At 37.8% G+C, this 22,655-nt stretch overlaps 1 protein-coding gene across 9 annotated transcripts in view; it reads right to left on the bottom strand.

The window, feature by feature from the left end:
- Positions 1 to 22,655, bottom strand: part of R3HCC1L (R3H domain and coiled-coil containing 1 like) — a 95,056-nt gene that overhangs the window by 8,025 nt on the left and 64,376 nt on the right. For all 9 annotated transcript variants that reach the window (XM_047824929.1, XM_047824930.1, XM_047824927.1 and 6 more), the window contains 4 exons: positions 7,559 to 7,734; positions 2,557 to 2,627; positions 1,549 to 1,644; positions 913 to 1,053 (listed from right to left, as the gene is read on the bottom strand). In XM_047824929.1, the coding sequence (XP_047680885.1) occupies positions 913 to 1,053; positions 1,549 to 1,644; positions 2,557 to 2,627; positions 7,559 to 7,734 (484 nt within the window). The remainder of the gene's footprint in view (positions 1 to 912; positions 1,054 to 1,548; positions 1,645 to 2,556; positions 2,628 to 7,558; positions 7,735 to 22,655) is intronic.

The raw sequence follows: 22,655 nt of genomic DNA, 5'->3' as shown, positions 1-22,655 counted from the left end.
TCACCAAAGCAGAGTGGACAGGAAGTATTAATGGCCTTGTTAGACCGGCAATAAACAAGGAGTTTGAAACTTCAATTCGTTTAATGGAAAAATGAAGTTACTTTTTGGTAAGTGGAATTTTCAGAATAAATTGCCTTCACAGATCCCACAGATCGTGGGCTAAGGCAATGAGACTGTTTAAAGCCTGGAAGGTTGATAAAAAGTACTTAAGTGTAAAGCCAGAATCCCAGGCCTTTACATTTAAGTCAACAGCCTGTAAGGAGGGAAGAGAGAAATTTTAACCTCAACTCCAAACTACAGGGAAAGAAAAACCCTGCTGTGGATCAGTGGAAATATTTTCTAAGAACTCGTAGGTACTGCAAAATAATCAGAAGATAGGTTAATCCATATGTACTATAAGGGAGCCACTCAGAGCTGCCTTTAAAGGAAAAAATACCTCCTACAGTTATCATCATCCGTGTCAGTCGATGGCTTTTCCTTAATTTGTCTTCTACCTACAATCTAAACCATTAGATAATATCATGGCAATCAAGGTCCAATAAAACCACAGCAAATGTTTTCTGTCTGAAAGACTACTATGTCTTTACAGGAAAAGTTTGCTCAGAGTTTGGAGCAACAACTAGAGCTAAAGCCATGGATGATGAGCTGAGAAGACCGAACCTATCTCTTAGAAAACCACAGTAGAAACATGGATTAGGATGCCTGGTGTATGGAACAGGAAGAGAAATCCTGAAATGTCTCCACCCTAAATATAAGGCATGAAAACAATTTTAATACACTTGGGAGGCTTCCAGGAAATGGAAATGACAAAAGGGAAAGGGCTCCATTCCTTTTTTTTTTTTTTTTTTTTTTACCACATGTCTTATAGTGAGCTCTAGAGAACTAGAGAAGAACACCATCACTTCAACTCACCTCGGGCCTCCTGCAGTTTCTTGAGCTCTGCTTCCCTTTCTGTTTTGCTCTGTTTACTTCGAACCCCAAGGGCACTGATGACTAACCTTCTGGCTAGGGCTGCTGAAGTCTCAGGACGCTCCTTTGCTGGCTGGAGGAACTCTGAATGGGAGAAACAGAGGGGGCAGGAGGAAGTAAGGAAGAGAAGGCACTCTAGTGCCAAGTGATTTAACTCCATAATTAACATATAAAATAGACTAACAAGGGCTGCATCAGCAGTAATTAATATGGGCCAATAGATGATCATCAGAGGAAACTAAAATGGCAAAGCACAAACAATCCTGGCTTCATTGTCTGTATTAATACAATTTCTACAGTGACTCAAACAGCTCAATAGTGAGGTAAACCAGATAAGGATGTCAACAACAACAAAAAAACGGTTGCTGCGTTGCTTGGCCAGATCTCTCACTCTCTCCAACTGGCTACTCAAATGCCATATTTCCAACATAACCTTTTCTATTTTCTCTTTAAGAACATACTACCTTAAACACTAAAAAATAAAAGTGATAGGTCTTTAGAATTCTAGATGAGGAGTAAGTGCTGGAGAAAATAATAATACACTACCAACAAGAAAAGCCCCTGAGATTATAGGCTCACCGGCATAAGCTCTAGCTTTGGCCTTGGCTGCTCTTGTGGCCTGTGACAATGGCCTGATTTTCACCATGGTATGTTTACTACCCAGAGCATCACGAGCTGCAAAGAAGAATACATGTAAGGAAGTAGACGACGTGAAGAAGAGTGATACAAAGGAAAATTTAAGGCTAGTTCTCAGAAAGTTATTTCCTAGATGTCTAGATGTTATGCCTTTTTCCCCCCCCACGGCAAGCTTTAGAAAATCCATTAACAAGTTGGCAAGTGATTATTTTAGATCAGGGATCAGCAAACTATGGTTCTGCGACCAAATCCAGCCAACCACCTATTTTTGTAACATTTTACTGAAACAGAGCCATTCCTATTCATTTGAATACTGTTTAGGGATGCTTTCTTATTACAACAGAATTAAGTAGTGACAGAGACCTTACACCCTAAATATTTACTATGTGGTCCTTTAGAGAGTAAGTCTGCAGATCCCTATTCTAAGTGGTTCGGACAGGATCCAACATCTCTCATTTCTCTGAATGCTTCTGCATCACATCAATCATGAGGCTAATGATGTAATTCAAAAGGCCCCCTCATATATTCAGAAAGTAGGTATTATGTGGTGAGAGTTATTACTTCCAGGGAGAGTTCTCACTGGAAAGGTTAAAGGGCTATTTCTAATTCATTTGTCTGAGGGAAAAACATCACAAAAATTTTAAGATTCAGTCACACCGGTTTCTTAAATTTCTACTTACAGTCTGCTTATGTACTATCCGAACTGACCATTATACAGCATGTAACCTTGGAAGGAGTTGGCTCTCATTCCAAACACCACTGGATTAAGGTGAAAAGGAAGAGAGGGAGCACATGGGTACCAAAGCACTATGCCTCAAAAACCTGTTTCTGCCATTCACCTATAACCGGCTGAATAAAATGCCAGTTGGCTATAATACAAGGGAAATAAGAACAAGTAGCAGGAGAAAAGGGACAATGAGAAAAGACTACCACAATCCACTGGACGAATACCTGTAATTGGACTGGAGAATACTCCTAGGGCGTGTGTATCATCCACCCATTTAATATCAAATCCTTTCTTTCTGCAACAAAAGAACACAATTTTATTTCTTAAAATAAAATTTACTTTTATGAAACAGCTTTCAAATAGAGTCTCATAAAGCACTTCATGATGAGATAAACACTCAACGAGCACAGGTGGAATGGGGATAATGACACAAAAAACAGCTTGGAGGACAGAAGAAGCCACTGAATTTTAAAAGCAGTAATACCATCATAAAGAACTACCTGGGAGTATTTTATGTTCCCAGCCATTTTATAGACATCAACTAATTAATCCTCACATGTCCCTTGGGGAGGTAAAGTATTTATCGCACTATTTACAAGAGATGTTCTTGTGGGCACAGAACAAGAAGAGGTGAAAAGAGAAAGTAGAGGAGGGGTAGAAGAATACTGGAAGAGGAGGGAGGCAGGGAAGGTCACCTGGATTTAATGCAAATGTAGACTCACGGAGAGACAGAGAGGGAGAGGGAAACAGGTCATTCAAAGCAAGAAACAAACAAAAAACCCCAAAGACAAAAAAAAGTAAGTAATAGAGAAAAAAAGACAACTCTAATCAGAGAGGCTGACTAATCTTTCTAGTTGTAAAAGAAAGTACAAAGGGGAAAAAAGGAAAGAATTGTGGCAAAGTCAGAAAAATTCAGGATAAAAGAAATCAAGCTCAGAGAAACGTCAGACAGGATTAGACAGAATCAAAAGAAAGACCACGAAGTACTAAAAAACACCTTTATTTTGGAGCAGAGCTATTAGTGCGCATAATAACTATCAAAATGATGACATTATTTTTCTCAGCTAGGAACTTAAAACGGCTCATAGGTTCAACGGTTCTACAGAAAGGGTACAGGGTTAAGGGTCAGATGCATAAAGACTCAGGGTTCTGCCATGTTGAGACCTTGGGCAGATTTAACTTCTCTTGAAGCTAGGTCTGCTCATCTGTAGAATGGGCATAGTACCTTCCAGTTATTGTAAAAATGGAAATGAGATCATCTATGACAAGACAAAGAGCACGGTGTTGAGCACTTACGGGCATTTAATAAATGAATGTTGCTCATTATTTTTTATGACTAATAGCAATATTCATCAGGAATATTATTAATATTGATAAAGATAGTGACTAAAATACAAAGTTGATTCAGGTATTTGACTCTCAAGACGTTATTATAGGCTTTTGTACCATGACCTTGACTTTATTTTTATAAAGCACTATAAAGAAAGGAAAAAGACAACAGCTAAAATATCTTCCTTCAGATGAGAAAAAAAATTCCTTTGAGGAAAAAAGGAATGAAGGAGGCTTCAAGGTTAGTTAGAGAATTTCCCAAATGTAAGGGTAAGTTTGACCATGGCATAAAATGACCACAGGGGTTGGAGACTAAAAAAGTTCAATAGCAGAAGAGTCTATATAATAATAGTTTACAAAAAGGTTAGAAAAAGACCTTAGATGGGTTCTGGAGAGCCTTTTAGACTGGAATTTTATAATCCTTTAAAATGCTTCTCCTCTTTTGGGACTGTTTTTAGGTTTGAGAGAAAAATGGACTTGCAGGTAAGATTAGGAAGAAATATAGCAAAGGGAAATTAATAATGCATAAGAATTAACTAGCCTTCAGGAAATTCTAGACATCAACAAAACTAATCCTTGGTTTTAAAAATCATCATTACTAATAACAATCTAAGGTAGTTCTAATTTGGGATTTAATCTCACTGACTGCTTTTTAAAATCTATTAGGCACTTTATGTGCAACAGGCCCTGATACAGGGTCTTAATATAATGTTAATGAATTAGACTGAGCAAACCTATAAATTTAGCGTACGGTGTATAGGAAGATTAAATGTCCTCCATGATCCAGTCACCCCCTTATTTCTTTTAGTTATAGAACTGATACCCGCCCCCCCATTCAAATTTAGGTGAGGTACATGGCTGCTAGCTAGTTCTATCTGTTCTAGAACTTTGTAAAAAAAAAAATAGGGTTGTTTTTGTACATAGAATTTCACTGAATACAATCATGCTCATTTGTATTGTCTGTGGCTGCTTTTGTGCAATGATGGCAGAGTTGCCTAAAATATTTCCTATCTGACCCTTTAAGAAAAAGTGGGGAGCTAAACCCTAACTGATACAGAATCTTAAAAATTCAACATACATATGAATTGAGTATTTTTTCAGAGAGAAAGAGAGCATGAGCACGCATGAGTAGGAGAGGGGCAGAGGGAGGAGAGAGAATCTTAAGCAGGCTCCATACCCAGTGTGGTACCAGACATGGGACTCGATCTCACAACTACAAGATTATGACCTGAGCCGAGATCAAGAGTCGGACACTTAATGGACTGAGCCACCCAGGCGCCCCAAATTTTAAATTTAAATTAATTTTAAATTAAATTAAAAATGAACTAAGTCCGTTGTCCGATGTTACAAATTTAAAAATTGTAGCATCGGACAATGGACTTAGTTCATTTTTAATTCTCAGGATTAGAATGTTAAAGTATAATCCTTGTTGGTATTGACTTCTTCAAGATCCTAAAGATCTTTTTCTTAATAACTTTCTTTCTGGATTGTTTCTTTACCCCTGAAACTTATTTTCTTCTTATAAGCTAAAGATACAGAGGTACACTTCTGATTCTTTTACCTTGTCCTATATATGTATAAACCATATACATAACTAGAGTTAGTGCAACTGTTTTCAAACCCACTTATATCAGTTTTTATTTATATTTTCACTACATAATTTAATACAATTTAAACAACGAAATATGAGTGTCAAAAAGAAGAATTGTTGTGTCTATAAAAACTTAACTGAATGCTTTGGAAGACTAGAGAATGGTGAAGTCACTAAAAAAATCCAAGAACAATGACCAATTATGCTTGGGCAAACAGCTATAAAAGACAAACATTTTAACCTATAAGGAATATGCACTCAGATGACTCTAAAGGTACATTAAAGTTCTTGTTCTACTTCAGTTGATATGTTATGAGATAACATTTAGGACCTCTTTTATCAATAGACCAATAACTTAAAAGAAATAAAAGGCTTTGGCACCACATCAAAGACTGGCAAGTGTTTATATGTGTTGTTAAAATAAACTAGTTGAGACATATAACAATCATTTCTTACCATTCTCCACTTGACTATTTCTATCTCAGTGGTCAGAATAACCTCAAATCAATAATTTAATTTATAGTGCTGCTGAATTGTTAGGGCCCTTGGTGCTTAGAAGAAGAAAATGCATATCCTTTCAGGAGAAATCCTCTTCTTCTACTGTAGACTCCAATTCCCATAAATAAAATTCCAAGGAAAAGAGTTGGCTCACAGTAAGAAAAGTAACTAAGCCTCCAAAAAAGCCAAGGCACTATAAGTAAGAATTTGCAGAAGCAGAACTAAAAAGACGTCAGGTAAAGGAATTACCAGACACAGACCACAGAAGGTTTATGTTTAATATACTTGAAGAAATTTTTTTAAATCTTGAAAATATTTTAGAATAAAAGAAACTAAAAAATGACCATGCAGATTTTAAAGAGAAATGGATAATTTTGAAAAAAAGAAAAACATAAAATGAAATTTAAACATTCAATGGACAGAATTAACAGAAAATTAAACACAGCTAAAGAAAAAATTAGTGAACTGGAAATAAGAGCTAAAGAAACTACTTAGAAATAACAGAGACAAACATGGAAAACATAAAGGAGGTAACATGAGGATTAAATGAGAAGGTCGAATATATATTTTCGTGGCATCTTAGAGAAAGTAAAAGAGAGACTGGCACAGAGGCCATTATCTCTATCTGAAGAGATAATGTGGGTGTTCTCCAAAACCAATGAAAAATACTTACTGATTTAAGAAGCTCAAATAATCTCAAGAATTAAAAACAAAAGAACAAAAAAACCAACCCAACCAAACAAAAAAGCAAAGCCCCATCACACTACAACGCACAATACCAAAGACAAAGAGAAATCCCTAAGAGCATCCAAAGAGAAAAGACAGATTACATTCAGAAGCAACAGTTGTGGACTTTTAGCTGGCTTCTTATTCTCCACAGAGAAAGACGGGAAACAGAATAAATCTACATGTTTCTGAGAGAAAAATGACTGTCAACCTAGAATTCTACACCTAGCAAAAATGTCTGAAAAATGAAGTTGAAACAATGCCATTAAAAGACAACAAAAAATCCAACTGAGTTTGTTAACAGCAATTTGTTACTAAATTAAATACTAAGGAAATATGTTCCATGCAGGAAGAAAAATATTTCAGATGGAAGATATACGAGATGCAAGACGTATAGATAAAGAACACAGAACGTGGATAAATCTGAATGCTAAATATATAAAATAGTAACATCAAATGGAGTTTAAAAATAAAATTAAGAGAATAGTCACAATAGCATATTAGTTGGGGGTGGCAAAAAGGGAGGAAATAGAATTGGGAAATGGAGTTAAAAGCTCTTACCATGTTTGGAAAGAGTGTAAAAATATTAACTTTAGCCACTGATAAGTTAAGCATGCATTTTGTAATTTCTAAAGTAACCACCAAAGAATAGAAACAAAGTATCATTCCCAAACAAAACAGAATGAGAAAAAAATACCTCATCAATCCAAAAGAAGGCAAGAAAGAAGAAAAAAAGATGAAACAAGTAAACACAAAAAAAGATGGCAGGCATACATCCAAATATATCAATAGTTATAATAAATATAAATGGACTAAATGCACCATGAAGACATTCAGAAGTCATCACTGAGGACATTCTTAAATGCTAACATGGGGTCTAGAACGACTTTGGCATTTTTAAAGAACTCAGAAGACTGGCTTGATACAGAAGATTTCTAACCAACTTGGTAAAGACAGTAAACAAAACTGATGCTAAAGTAAACAACAAGTAATGCAAACTAAAGAGATGATTTTTCAGAAGACATTTTAAGAAAACTTCATCCCACCTTCCCAAACATGCCCAACCATTTGCATGTACTTACTGATAACTGCAGAAAACCCGCAGGAGGTCTTCAGTACGAAATTCTTGGGGGAAGTCATAAATTTCTATGACATGTGGAAATTCACAATCACTGAGGTCAATATCAGAAACTTCATGGTTGTAATAATCAAATCTAGGTTCCTGGATGCTTTCTCTATTCTTCATATTCCCTGATAACTAGGGAAGAAGCAGCATATAAGTAGCTGTTACATCAAGCTAGAACATTATACAATATACTATCATATATAAATACTCCTCCTTGTCTCCATATTCCAATTCTTTAACCTTTAGCACTGTCTCTGCACTAATGCTGTTCACGAATACAATAATGGCCAGGGGTCTATCATCCAGTTTATATTAACGTGTGGAATATTTTAAAAGATGCTGAAATTCCAACAAAGATAGGCAATACATGAAGCTTCACTTGCATCTATCAACCAGAGTGTGAGAAAATGTAGAATGATTAATGTGGTGAGTTACAAATGGTACATCTTGGAAAACGAATTTCAGAAAATAGCTGAAGAGATGAATTAATAACATTTGTTTTATCTGGGCTTATTGATCAGGCTCATCTCATAGTTTCTTTTATGAAAGTGAACAAAACAGAAATTTAAAAAAATGAAAACAGTTTGTTAGTCCACCTTTTGCTGAATGTAGCCTACAAAGGAAATTTGTTAAGACAAATGTTAAGTGGTGGAATTATAGGGTCTCTAGCACGATGGCTACCTACAGGAATTCCCACATAGCAGATTAGTACAAAAATTGAACAGTAATGGAAAATACTTAAAATTCTACTATCCCATAAGAAAACCGAAGGCTATTATCTACTGCACACCAGAGGCAGAAGGGAAGGGGGGAAAATGTAAAGTGACAGCAAAGCTGTAACAGTCATTTTGTCATTCACCTGTTACAAAACCTAGTTGCTAGTACTGACCACCCAAAGCCTTCAGACCTGAGGGTGTCTTCTCTCTGTTAATCAAAAGTCCAACTAGATCCCTTCAAAGCCTTTCCTTCATTTATACTGTGCCTCACTGCCCATCAAATGAGGAAATGAGAACTTGCAATGCCAAGGACAGCTCTCCTTTCCTTGCAGAAATGAAAAAAGACTCAAGAATTTTATTTGGGAGGGAGGAGAGACGGAAGGTGACTTAGGTAAAATCAACAAAAGTATTGATTGTTGTGCCTCTAGTTCCTTTTCTCCATGAAGCTTTAGTTTCATCTAAAAAAACAAAACAAAACAAAAAACAAAAAAACCAAAAAACTAGGAATAACAGCAGCACCTATACCTCACAGATAGGTGTGTGGATCAAATGAGATGATTTGTAAGTGCTCAGCACACTAAGCATAATACTTATATGATACCTAAGTATTCAATGAATTCAACCTACTTATGCAAATTTTAACTAAGTGCTGAATCTATTACACGATAAGCACCATGTTATTTCCACTCTGTTTAGGATACAGGAAGCAAGAAGAGAACATTCCTTCCACCATAACAATAAGAAAAGATTAAGTGATTTATAAAATCATAACTATTCTTGAATTCACCAGACAGCTGAGTATGCAAGACAACCAAAAATACCCAGAAAGCCACAGAGTAACAAGTTCCTCCAAAGAAAAACAGGACACAGAAACCATTTTTGCCTCTGGCACGGCATGGAAAGAAGTGGGCACCAAGAAATCAGCTGAACTTAAAAATCTTAAAAGCCTAAAGTGGGCTGGTCTATCATTTTAAAATAACTCAGAGCCCCAGACACCAGGAAGGTCTGCAAACATTTCCAAGTGCATCCTTATGCCAGTGCCACACTGTCTTGATTACTGTAGTTTTATAATAGGTCTTTGAAATCAGAAAGTTTGAGTGTTCCTATTTTGTCCTTCCTTTTCAAAATCATTTTGGCTATTCTGGGTCCCTTGGATTTCCATATAAATTTGAAGATCAGCTTGTCAATTTCTGCCAAAAGAAAGAAAAAAAAAAAAAAGGACAGCTGGGATTTGTTGAATATGTAGGTCAATTTGAGAAGTACCTCAACAATATTAAGAAAAGATGAATATGGGATACTTTCCATTTATTCAGACCTTCCAACAGTGTTTTGTAGTTTTTGGAATACATGTTTTATATACTTCTTTTGTTAAATTTATTCTTAAATAGTATTTAAATGCAATTAAAAATGGAATTTTCTTAGTTTCATTTTTGGATTTCTGGCATTGACTTTTTGAGTTACTTAGCAAAAAACAAAACCACTGCATGGCTGTGCATTTATAAACTGGGGCTATATAATGCGTTGTGAGAGGTAAATAATGCATGACTACAAAACACCTAGGAATTATAAATTCTAAGAAATGATTACAAAGAGGAAGGAAAAGAGGCAAGATGGTCTAGCAGGAACATCTGATTATGGTCCTTTGCTCTAACCTAGTCAGCAAAATTGAACTATATACTTATATCCCATTTCTGAGGTAACTATTAACTGTTTTGGCTTCTGGGACTGGTTAAATGCAAAGTGTTAGTAATAGCAAAACATACAATTCTTATTCTGTATTTTGTAATAATAGATCTAAAGCCTACAAGTTATATACTCCTGACTAGTTTTTCCTATCAGACACCACTGTTATCAGGGATTCCTGACTTTGCCAAAGAGGAGGAAGAACTTAATTTCATTTCCCCATGGTACTGACACTGGTGAGATCTACTGGTAACACATATTTTGAGGGGGTATGGTGGTCGGTAGGAGGCCATAATGTTAACAGCACTTTCTTTCTTGAGTATCTCAGCAAAACAGGATAGGGAGACTTGACAAGAGTACGAGAAAGAGGAATATGTTTCAATGAAGGGAAGGAAACGTCTAAGGGAGAACAATATGGAATGAAATGAGGATCAGAGGAAGACTGTGAAGGGAAGTGAGGGGATTAGACAAGGCGATATAGACAGCTTTAAGGAAAGGCTCTAAAATTTCATGCATGAATTATGTAGATCCGCAGAAGACCCACACTGTCCAACACAGTAGCTGCCAGCCACACGTAGCCACTGAGTGCTTGAAAACTGTGGCTACTCCAAACTGGATGGGTTTTATGTATAAAATATATACCAAATTTCAAAGACTTAATACAAAAAAAGTAAAATATCCCATTAATAATTTCTTTTTTTTTTTTTTAATTTTTTTTTTCAACGTTTTTTATTTATTTTTGGGACAGAGAGAGACAGAGCATAAACGGGGGAGGGGCAGAGAGAGAGGGAGACACAGTATCGGAAACAGGCTCCAGGCTCCGAGCCATCAGCCCAGAGCCTGACGCGGGGCTCGAACTCATGGACCGCGAGATCGTGACCTGGCTGAAGTCGGACGCTTAACCAACTGCGCCACCCAGGCGCCCCAATAATTTCTTATATTGATGACGTGTTGACATGATATTCCTGATTAAAAATACATTATTAATTTCAACTCTTTCTTTTTACTTTTCTACATGTGACTACTGGAAAATTTTTAATTATTGTAAGGTTCATATTTATAGCTTACGTCATATTTCTATTATAGACAAGTGAAACATTTACTCTAAGAGTCACGTGTACTGAAGCAATACCAACTATACTGTCAATGTGAAGCCTTCATATTGTAAAACCTGCATATATATTTTTTTCTTTTTGATGGCTATGTAAACTTTGACAGAGCAACAATAGAGAGAAGAGGTTTTGAATTTGATTCATTCTGATCTATTAGACCAACGGAAAGTTTGCAAACAGCTCAGAGCAAACAATTTTGAGTTATGAATCACAAACATTTTAGGATTTTTACCAGTGGTCTGTCTTGTTTGTTTATAAAGCATAACATAAATCTGAGTTATTCCTTCATATGCATAACCAGCTTCCACAAAACCATTCAGCTAAATTAAAATTATCTTCCTCAAAGTGAGGGTTTTAAGACTCTTATTGCCTAGCAGTCCGGTCTTGAAAACAGGTCTATAAAACAGTACCTGACCGGCTATGACTTAGTTGCCCTGGTATCTTATCTGTAGAGAAAAAGGGTGAGGAGAGTAGAAGGTCAATTAGGCATGGATCATTGAGCTTTTTATTTTTTGTTGTTTTTTGTTTGATCCTTGGTTCTTCAATATACAAAAAGAAAAACAAAAAGTTCTAAAGTCACAAGCCAACTACTTGTGACAAAAAATAAAAATATGCTACGCTATTTTGGAATAAATTCATATTTATATCTCTGTCAGATGAGCATGTCAGACAGGCTATTATCATCCTGATTACAAAGAGGGAGGACTGCATCACAGAGAGACTAAAGGATATCCCTAAGATTACAAATCAAATTACTGACAGAGTTTGAGTCATAACTCACGTCTCCTGACTGGTAGCATAGTATTCCTTCCATAACACGGTGAAAAGGTCTTACAGTGAACACAATCAGAAACAGTGCTGTAATCGTGTTCAGGACAGTGAATTCTGTCTGATTAAGCATCTGTGGATATAAGCTATTCTAAGAAGAAGGAAGGGAAGGGTGAAAGGGAAAAGGAAGGAGTGAGGAAGGGAGGATCAATGACAAAGCTGAAAATTCAGGGTTGATTTTTCTTTTCTTTCTTTAAAAAGTAGACTTATTTATTTTGAGAGAGACAGAGACAGCACAAGTGGGGGAGGGTCAGAGAGAGAGGAGAAAGAGAATCCCAAGCAGGCTCCACACTCCCAGCACAGAGACTGACATGGGGCTTGAACCCAGGAAACTGTGAGATCGTGACCTGAGCTGAAACCCAGGCGCCCCCAGGGTTGATTTTTCTAGTGGTATATTCTAGATAGCATACAGAGCATAGATTAAACTTTCCAAAACACTGCTTTCATCATGCCATTCCTTTGATCAAAACTCTTCAGTGGCTGTACTTAAAGCTCCCATAATTTGGCCCCAACCTACCTGTGGTAGGCTGGATAATGTCCTCTCAAGGACATCCGTGACATCCATGTCCTAATTCCCTTAACCTGTGATTATGATACATGCCAAAGGAGAATTAAGGCAGCAGAGAGAATAAGGTTGTTAATCAGATGACTTTAAATTAGGGAGATTATCTTGGATTATCTGGGTGGACCCAGTTATAATCACAGGGGTCCTTAAAAGCAGGAAGAGCCCAGAGAAGAGACAGTAAGTCAGAGAGATGAGATACTAGAAAGACTAAACTGACCTTTGCTGGCTTTAAAAGTGGGCCAAAGAATGTGGGCAGCCTCCAGAAGTTAAAAAAGGCAAGAGAACAGGTACTCCCCTATGGCCTCTGGAAAGGAATACAACCCTGCCAACACCTTAATTAATTAGCCCAGGGAGACCCACTTTGGACTTCCAACCTCCAGAACTGTAAGATAATAGATTTGTGTTGTTTTAAGATACTAGTTTGTGCTGGGGCACCTGAGTGGCTCAGTTGGTTAAGCGACCAACTCTTGATTTTGGCTCAGGTCATGATCTCAAGGTTTGGAATTTAGTTCGTGAGTTCGAGCCCAGTGAGGAGGAGTCTTATAAGATTCTCTGTCTCCCTCTCTCTGCCCCTCCTGTACGCACACATGCACGTGCAAACTCTCTCTCAAAAATACATAAATGTTAAAAAAAAGACACTAGTTTGTGGTAATTTATTACAGCAATAGTAAACTAATACACAATCTAATATGCTACATTCCAACCAAAGAGTAATACTCACTATGCCTAAACAGATCTTACTTCCTCCTGTCTATTGCTTTGGTCATATTATTTTGCAAGTGCTGGCTGACATCTGTTGGTCTGCATGTCTCAAAATATGACACCATTCTCCAAGGACATACTCAAATACCACCTCTTCTATGATTACTCCTCTACACATCCAAAAGCATGTATAATCTGACCCTTCCTCTACATTTCTACAGCATTTATCTCCACTGCACTACTTCTGTAATACTTGTTACATGACACTTTATGTTACAGCTGGACCTGCCTCTTCCTCCAAACTTACCCTGACCACCTAACTGCCCCTCCAACAAACATTTAATGAATGCTTAAACATACATTAGAAAAAGAACTTCAGGGGCGCCTGGGTGGCGCAGTCGGTTAAGCGTCCGACTTCAGCCAGGTCACGATCTCGCGGTCCGTGAGTTCGAGCCCCGCGTCGGGCTCTGGGCTGATGGCTCAGAGCCTGGAGCCTGTTCCCAATTCTGTGTGTCCCTCTCTCTCTGACCCTCCCCCGTTCATGCTCTGTCTCTCTCTGTCCCAAAAATAAATAAACGTTGAAAAAAAAATTAAAAAAAAAAAAAGAACTTCAAATTCAATATGTAATAAAATTTTAAGATGAATAAAGTGTTATCAGAAGGTAGAAGAGAACTTTGCTAACTCTTCTTCACTGCCCAAGTAATTAAAACACAGACAAGGCAGACAAAGTTGCCATCAGTATAAGTGTGCAAAGGCACACAAGGAGTGTAGTATTCACCAAATAGTCCTGTGTGGGTACACTGAATAATGTCAGGACTTGGGGGGAGTGTTATGGGCTTAACTGGGTCTTGCCCAAATTCATGTGTTAAAGTGCTAACAACTAGATCCTTAGAATAGGACTGTATTTGGAGATAAGGCTTTTAGAGGTTAACGAAGTTAAAGTAACGTCATTAGGGTGGGCTCTAAAATAAGTGGTGTCTTTGTAAGAGGGACAGTGGTCACAGACACAGAAGGAAGACCGTGTGAAGACACAGGGACAAGTAGGCCAGCTACAAACCAAGGAGAGGCCTCAGAAGAAACTAACCCTGCTGACACCTTCATCTGTACCATTAACCCCTAGCATTGCAAGGGTCATTACTATGCTACAGTTGGTTTAGGGCACTGGAGTATGGCAGCCTTGGCCAACTACTACACGGTATAAGGCTGGAGAGAAAGGCTGGAGTTCCAGTTGCCTCATCAACATCTGGATTCTATAGTCCAACTATAAGGGACATATCATATTTATCCTGATAGTCCCCTATTGCACATATTATCATGCACAAACTTGGCATTCAATAAATATTTGTGGAACAAATAAAATGCACATGCCTCAAGTTAATTACTTTGTCCAAATGCATGATTAACAGGACTAACTCTATACAGAACCCTCACCAATAAGGATTTGATTTATACAACATATATTTTTTAAAGGATTCTGGATGGCATTCTGAAATTTGAAAAAAAATTGACACTCTTTTCTTTCCCTTTACCAATAAATTTTAATTTCTCTGCTTACATAAATTATGCAGAAAATCCAAATAAATAAATTATAGGGGCGCCTGGGTGGCGCAGTCAGTTAAGTGACCAACTTCAGCTCAAGTCATGATCTCAGTTTGTGGGTTTGAGGGAACCCCTCATCAGGCTCTGTGCTGACAGCTGGGAGCCTGAAGCCTGCTTCAGACCCTGTGTCTCCTCTCTCTGCTCCTCTCTTGGCTCGTGCTCTCTCAAAAATGAAGAAATATTAAAAAAAAAAAAAAAAAAGAGAAAGAAAAATAAATAAATGAAAATAAATTATAAAAGAAAAATTTCAAAACAGATCATCTCAACTTCTGATAGTGACAAATTCAGCACCGAAGTATGGGAAGATTCTGTATTTTTTACAGGCTATTTTCACATCCTAGAATGCCTGGTCTGTTTTGGGTCCTTCCTCTCCTTTAAGACCTAGCTTCAATCTTTATCTCCTCTTTTTTTTTTTTTTAATTTTTTTTTTCAACGTTTATTTATTTTTGGGACAGAGAGAGACAGAGCATGAATGGGGGAGGGGCAGAGAGAGAGGGAGACACAGAATCGGAAACAGGCTCCAGGCTCTGAGCCATCAGCCCAGAGCCCGACGCGGGGCTCGAACTCACGGACCGCGAGATCGTGACCTGGCTGAAGTCGGACGCTTCACCGACTGCGCCACCCAGGCGCCCCCTTTATCTCCTCTTAAAGCTTTCCTTATTGACTCCAGTTTAGTGGTCTCTCCCTTCCCTATACTACTACATTGTAACACTTGGCAGTTGGATACACAGTAAAACCTTGGTTTGCGAGCATAATTTGTTCCGGAAACATGCTTATAATCCAAAGCACTTATACATCAAAGCAAATTTCAAGAACAAATGGCTTGATTGTGATCATGTGATGTTCGGCATCACATACTACTCGTACTGCAAGACATCGCTCATTTTATCAAGTTAAAATTTATTAGAAATGTTTGCTCATCTTGTGGAACACTCACAGAACAAGTTACTCACAATCCAAGGTTTTACTATATACCACATTTCATCAATTCTAAGACACCTATTTTTTTCACACTTTAACACTTCTGACATCAGGATGCATTTTATAATCATGCATATTGTAGAAAATGCTTGCCTGCATATGCAAAAGCATCAAAGTACCAGTACCAAAACCAGCAGAAAGGGTGGTCAGCAGTGTGGAAGAAAATCTGGATATAAGAAGTGCTCTAAATAAATGCAAACAAGGCTTAAGAATCCAGCAACAAGGGGCGCCTGGGTGGCTCAGTCGGTTAAGCGTCCGACTTCAGCTCAGGTCATGATCTCGCGGTCTGTGAGTTCGAGCCCCGCGTCGGGCTCTGGGCTGATGGCTCAGAGCCTGGAGCCTGCTTCGGATTCTGTGTCTCCCTCTCTCTCTGACCCTCCCCCGTTCATGCTCTGTCTCTCTCTGTCTCAAAAATAAATAAACGTTGAAAAAAATTAAAAAAAAAGAATCCAGCAACAATGATTTTTGCTTCTTTTATGTATTCTTTTAAGAAATGTTGCACCATCAAAGTTCTTGATGGCACAGAACATGATACAGGATGGAAAGGTGTCCTATCAATGACTGAATCAAGGAATTATTACAAACAGTTGCACTATAAACATGAGTTTTAGGAAAACTTTAGCCAATTTCTTTCACCTACATTCTCTTTATGTAAGAAATGATATAGGATAAAAATTTGCATCTAATTAAGTCTAACAGAGTTCTTTGTAAAATAAAAATTCTAAAGGGTAAGGGTTGTGTGAAAGTTTAGTGATACATAAAATGATGACGTATTTCACAATCGATGGCTTTTTCAAATCAATGAAGAGAGACAGTGCAAGTGGGGGAGAGGGAGAGAGAGAATCCCAAGCAGTGCTGTCAGCGCAGAGCGTGACAAGGGGCTCGAATCCACCAACTGTGAGATCATGACCTGAGCTGAAGTCCAGAGTTAGATGCCTAACCGACTGAGCCACCCAGGTACCTTCAGAATTGACTGCATGGATTAATTCTGTAGATAATGTAATCACGTTGTACAACCAACTTGTGGTAAGGTCTTTGTTGTCCTTGTCCCTGTAACTTGACACCCCATATTTAAATTTGTTATAGATATAACTATAGTTTAAGGTGGTTTATTATGTTTAATTAAAAGTACCCACAGCTCTGTGCTGAGAGTGTGGAGCCTGCTTGGGATTCTCTCTCTCTCCCTCTCTGCCCCTCCCCCACTCACTCTCTTAAAATAAATAAAAAAACTTAAAAAGAAAAAGAATTAATCCACATAGTCAATTCTCAATTACATAGGTTAGGTTATTCAAGTTCTTTGTTTTTGTTTTTCTCTTCTACTTATATCTTGTGGCTACTTAACTGCTTCTAATTCACTTTCTGTTGAACAAAATCAATTTAAAATATCATTATTTACTATAAACCTTGATAAATTAAAAGATTTGGCTGGAGAATAGGCTTAAGCTATAAACAAAAAGATTTTGAATTATCTGGATCTAATTCTATTTAAGGTATTCTAGGATCACAGAAAACAGAGTAATAGCCAAGAAATTTTTCATGGTGCTCTATAGTACTATGAATAAACCAAAAGCTAGAATTAAAATGTTTTACTCATCTGACTTATCTTTGGCAAACAGGGAAATAACACTATTTAAAAAAATAAAAAGTATTCCAAGTTTTTTCAAATTTCTCATGACCTAAGTTCAAAAACATCCATAAGGAGTTTCCTAAAAAGATACTACCATTATAGTATTATAGCATAAATATTTATATGCTATGCTGTATAAATTACAGCTTCTAGCCCTTTTATACTATTTTGGGCTTGAGTTCTTTTCAATAGAAGGATAAATTTAGACTTTTAAACTCTAACATTTTACACAGTAAGTATAAGAATAGATAATGTCTCCGATGAAATTCCGTACCCGCAAATAAGACTTCTAATGTATCTGGGCTGTGCCCCTACTGACTTACCAAGAAACCAAAGCCATAAAGGCAAACTTTGGCTTCATTAAATTTCTAACAAGAATGGCTCAAATGTCCTCCCCATCTAAGGTCCCATCTAAAGACTTCTCTAGAATAGGTATTAAGTAATATCTCAATACCTCTGATTATCATCGGTGGGAGAAAGCCATGTCCATAGCTTTGGATTAAGGCATAATTAAAGAGAAGAAAGGGAGGAAGTGAACAAGGAAGCAGAAAAGGAAAAGGGCAAAAGGAAATAAGAAAAAAGCTACCGTAATGAGACATGTATAGTGCCCCAGCAATTGGTTCAGATGATCATTTACTGACCTCAGGGCCAGAGGGTAAATCTGAGAACTCTAGTTCCCTCCCACAGATGGTGATGTAGGACATAGGAATATATAGGCAGAGACCAAGTGAACATCCTGAACCAATATGGGCCTGGTTCCTGTTCTGATAGTACAGAGGTTAACATGGCAGACTGATGCTGGAGCTCTTGAGAAGACGCTATACAGTCCCCTGAAAACATTAAATTTATAGTCAAGAGAAACACTGAGAAGGCAGGGAGACATCTGCATCTCCTCCTTTTCCCAGCATCACTGAAATGACTAGATTGAGAGATGTCACTGATGAACTAGAATGATCTAAGACCAGACTACCCAGGAATAGGAAACTGCTAGAGGTTTGAACCTTCCCAAACTACCGGTGACAGCTAACCTCAGTGACAATGGCTGTCCACAAGACCCAGGAAAAATTGTAAAATAGATAAAGTTAGCATTTATTGCCATTCCACTTGTTTGATTTCTCTAGTCCCTGATCTACTTTTCCTTATGTTCCCTTTAGCTACCTAAGATCCTACATCATACCCATACCAATTCTCCCAAATAAAATGTTTTCTTTGCTTATTACTTTAGAGAGTATTAGTCCTGGCTTATCTGTCCCTACCAGGTAATACATATGTACTTCTGACCTTCAAACTTCAGACTCAGAACCACTGCTTTAAGAAATGAGTCAGTCTTGTTCTGGGCAGGCAATATAATAGTACGACCCATCATCTGAAGGATCAGAAGCACAGTGTTTGTGCATTAAGCCTAGTATCCAGTATGCCTGGGCATCCTCTTGGCTTTTCCTCAACAATCTCAGTTTTTGGTCAATTCATACAAAAGATCTTCTGCACAGGTTGCTGACTAGCACTTAAATTCCCTCTGTCCCAAATCTAGGCATTATTGCAAATTTATACCTCCCTACACCCCAACCCCAAATTCATAACAAAACAGTCTGAATTTAAATATATTTTGACTGCTGGCTACTCACTTCAGCAGCCAGGCCTATAGATGGGTCCCCTTTTTCCTCTAGCACTCCTTCCCAAAGCCCAGCAACAGAGTATCTAGCATGCCTTACAAGCAATTTTTGATACAAATGATTATATTAAATCAAAGCATAGATGAGTTTAATTCTCCTAAAAGTATGTTTCTATCCTTAACCAAACTTTTAACACAAATAAATTTTCAATTTTGGGATACAGTTATTAAGTGTTTCTTTTCACTCTAGTTCTCTTTGCCAACCCTACCATTTCCCCTCCCTGCTATCGTCGCTCAACAGGGAATGAACTAAATGGAACAAACATTAGGAGGAGTCGTATCACTATTCCTACCCCATCTGCCCCAACTATACCCCACATATGGCATCTCATGGAGCTCACTAACATGAAAACACTGCCAAGGACAGAGTAGGGCACACCAGGAATCTCTGAAGCTTCAGACAAGAATCCCTCCTTGTACTGACAACAGAGGCCTAGAACTGTTTACCTCTCATTAGTTTTGAAAAAGCATCGGGAATTAAAATGCTGTTGATGCGAATGCAGATTCAGAGGAAAAAAATACTATGCAACAAACCCAATGGAGCTCAGAAGGGAGATTTTTCATTTTAGGAGTTGTTTGGTTTAGAAATAAACAAACTGTTAGCAATGGTATCGTCTTAATGTCCTCTCTTTCTGTATGAACCAGAGATCTAGTCATCATCCACTAGTGGACTGAACAATAAACGGAATATATAATTCAACCAGATTAGTCACTGGATGTCCCAAGTGACTGCATTCGAAAATACAGCATCTGGAATCCTCACTTAGGCAGTCAAGAACATGTTAATTCAGACGTTTTATTTTTTTTAATGTTCATTTATTTACTTTGAGAGAGAAAGAGAGTATGAGCACAAGCCAGGGAGAGGCAGAGAGAGAATCCCAAGGAGGCTCTGCGCTGTTAGCACAGAGCTTGATGCAGGGCTCGATCTCACAGACCATGAGATCATGACCTGAGCTGGATTCAAGAGTCGGATGCTTAACCAACTGAGCCACCCAAGTGCCGCTAATTCAGACGTTTTAATAAAAATATTAAACACAAGTCTGTCAAAATGATTTGCAACTAATAATAAAAGATACTGTGAAAATAAAAACTAAAATAGTGAGGAAGTATAAAGTATATGGGAACCTTGTACTTTTTTCACTCCATTTTTTTCTGAAAACCTAAAACTGCTCAAAAAAAGAGAGTCTATCAATATTAAAAAAATAGAAAAATATAAATTAGGAACATAAGAACAATCTCTGAAGTGGGGCTTCAAATCTTATTTAATTCTATGGCTTCAGCAACATGAACCAGTGTCAACCAGGTTAGCCCTCAAGGGTCTAATCCTTTGTTGAAGCCACTGTCTAGATCACCCATCAGACAATCAATTTAGGACATCTCTTATATGGGTGTTTTATATTAATTATTCTTTAGATTATTATGTGATAATCACATGGTTACATGCTGTCTCTCCAAATATAAGAAACTTCAGATAAAGCTGAGAAAAAAGCTGGCATGTAACCCAGTGCCTTTAAAATGGTAGTGATAACTATATCTAGCTATTTACAACCTATAGTTTATCAAACTCTAGGTACTTAAACTTTGCATTTAACTGCAAAGTGATGAACTACCAACTATTAATGAAGTCCCTAGGGGGTGGAATATGAAGGACTTTTCTCCCTTTGTACTTCATATAATTTGCTTTTAGTGGTTGGATTATGAATTTTTCCTTTTGCTTTTAGGTTCCCTACTTAAACACAGACCGCATCTTTGCAAAAGTCTATAGGGAGAAGGAGTGTATAAACGTGAGTCTACACACAAAAGAAGATAGTCTGGGAATGGGTGGTGTCCCTTTACTCTTCTTTTTTCCATGGTTATATATTGTTAGTAGCCTTCTGTAACAAAAGGAGACTCCTACCTAAACCAAGGCCAGAAATGACCAGTGTCAAATTAAGGCCAGAAATGGCCAGTGAAGGGACCAGATGCCACACTCTATCAATATCTATATTATGTTGCTGGGTTAACCCTCCTACCAAACAACAGATCTGCAGATCAGTACGGGAGGCAGCAGGAGCTATGAAAGTTTTATCCAGACAACAGTAATTCTTGTGTTCTTATACCAAGATCTCAAAGGGTTAAAAGAAGTCATGCCAACATTTTTTTTTTTTAATCAATAACCAATGTAAATTTCTGAGCATTCCAAACCATGATCTTTAGAGACTCATCAAGAATTGTAGTTCCAGGAGTTCAGTAATGACCCATCCATGCTTTCTACCCACTCAGGCAGTTTTAGAAGTTCACATGTCACAGGAAACTGCTTCACATGCCAATGGCTGTCACACCCTGCTCTACAGCATACCTCCCTGACTATTAGAAGTATTAGACACACCTCCATGTGTAGCCACTGTCAACAAAGAAACAGGCCCACTGGGAAAAGAGCCAAAAATTATTGGTTGGAAAGTTTTCAAGAGACAGACACTCTGATTTGACCTTTAATAAAGTATGTTTAGAGCAATATAAATAATAAATTAAGAGTAATAGTCACTAAAAGGCTATTAACATTATTGAATTTGTGACATCTTTTAATAACATTATTATTACATCTCCTAAAACTCAAAGCACAGGAGATCATAGTTTGGAGTTGGATCTGCTACCAGCATTCTCAATCTACCTCCTTCCTTCTTACTCTCTTCAATCCTTATCCCTCAATGCAGACCTCACTCCCTACCAAGCACCAACCCAGTGTGTGATATCCAAACACAACACCCAGGCACTGGCTGTCCAGCTTAAAACACTACATACTCCTTTCTCTAGCCATTCCAAGCTTTAGGTCATACAAGTATCGTCTTTGGCTATATTACGATGCTCTTCAAAACACTGAGTGGTTGCCTACTTTCTTCTGCACCTATTCCAAACAGTGTTAAGATCTGAAAAACAGACTTGCACACCTGAACCCTCTTGCCCCGTTATAAAAGCTGTATCCCTAAGCTACCATACAGAATCCAAGTTCCAGCAGCAATCAAGTTTTGAAAGCCCCTGGTGTCCACCCTAAAAAAGCACAGAGCTCCAACTCTGCCCTATCGTCTACATCCATTCAATAAATATTTATTTACTAAACCTCATTATGTGTAAAGGGCTCTTGCCATACCTTTCTTTTGTAGGAAGCTATTCCTTCTCTCCTGTGCACATGTGTGCTCTCTGCTCCCTCAGATAATCTCTTTGAACACGGAGACCTTCCAATGCTTGAATCCTTTTTGTTTTTATTTTTATTTATTTATTTTGAGAAAGAGAGAGAGAGCACGAGAAGTGGAGGGGCAGAGAGAGAGAGAGAGAGAGACAGAGAGAGAGAGAGAGAGACAGAGAATCCCAAGGAGGCTCCACACTGTCAGTGAGGAGCCTGATGCGGGGCTCAAACACACAAACTGTGAGATCATGACTTGAGCTGAAATCAAGAGTCAGATGCTTAACCAACTGAGCCCCACAGGAGCCCCCAGTGCTTGGATCCTTAATAACTTCTCTATATTCCACCTCACTTCCCACATTACTAGTATTTATTAACCTAATTTGTGTCTAAAACTTCTGTTTTTCT

Source organism: Prionailurus viverrinus, chromosome D2 (assembly GCF_022837055.1).
Source record: "Prionailurus viverrinus isolate Anna chromosome D2, UM_Priviv_1.0, whole genome shotgun sequence".
In the NCBI taxonomy this organism is placed as follows: Eukaryota; Metazoa; Chordata; class Mammalia; order Carnivora; family Felidae; genus Prionailurus; species Prionailurus viverrinus.
The sequence above is the reverse complement of the archived record's forward strand: the minus strand, read 5'-3'. Positions and strand labels throughout refer to the sequence as shown.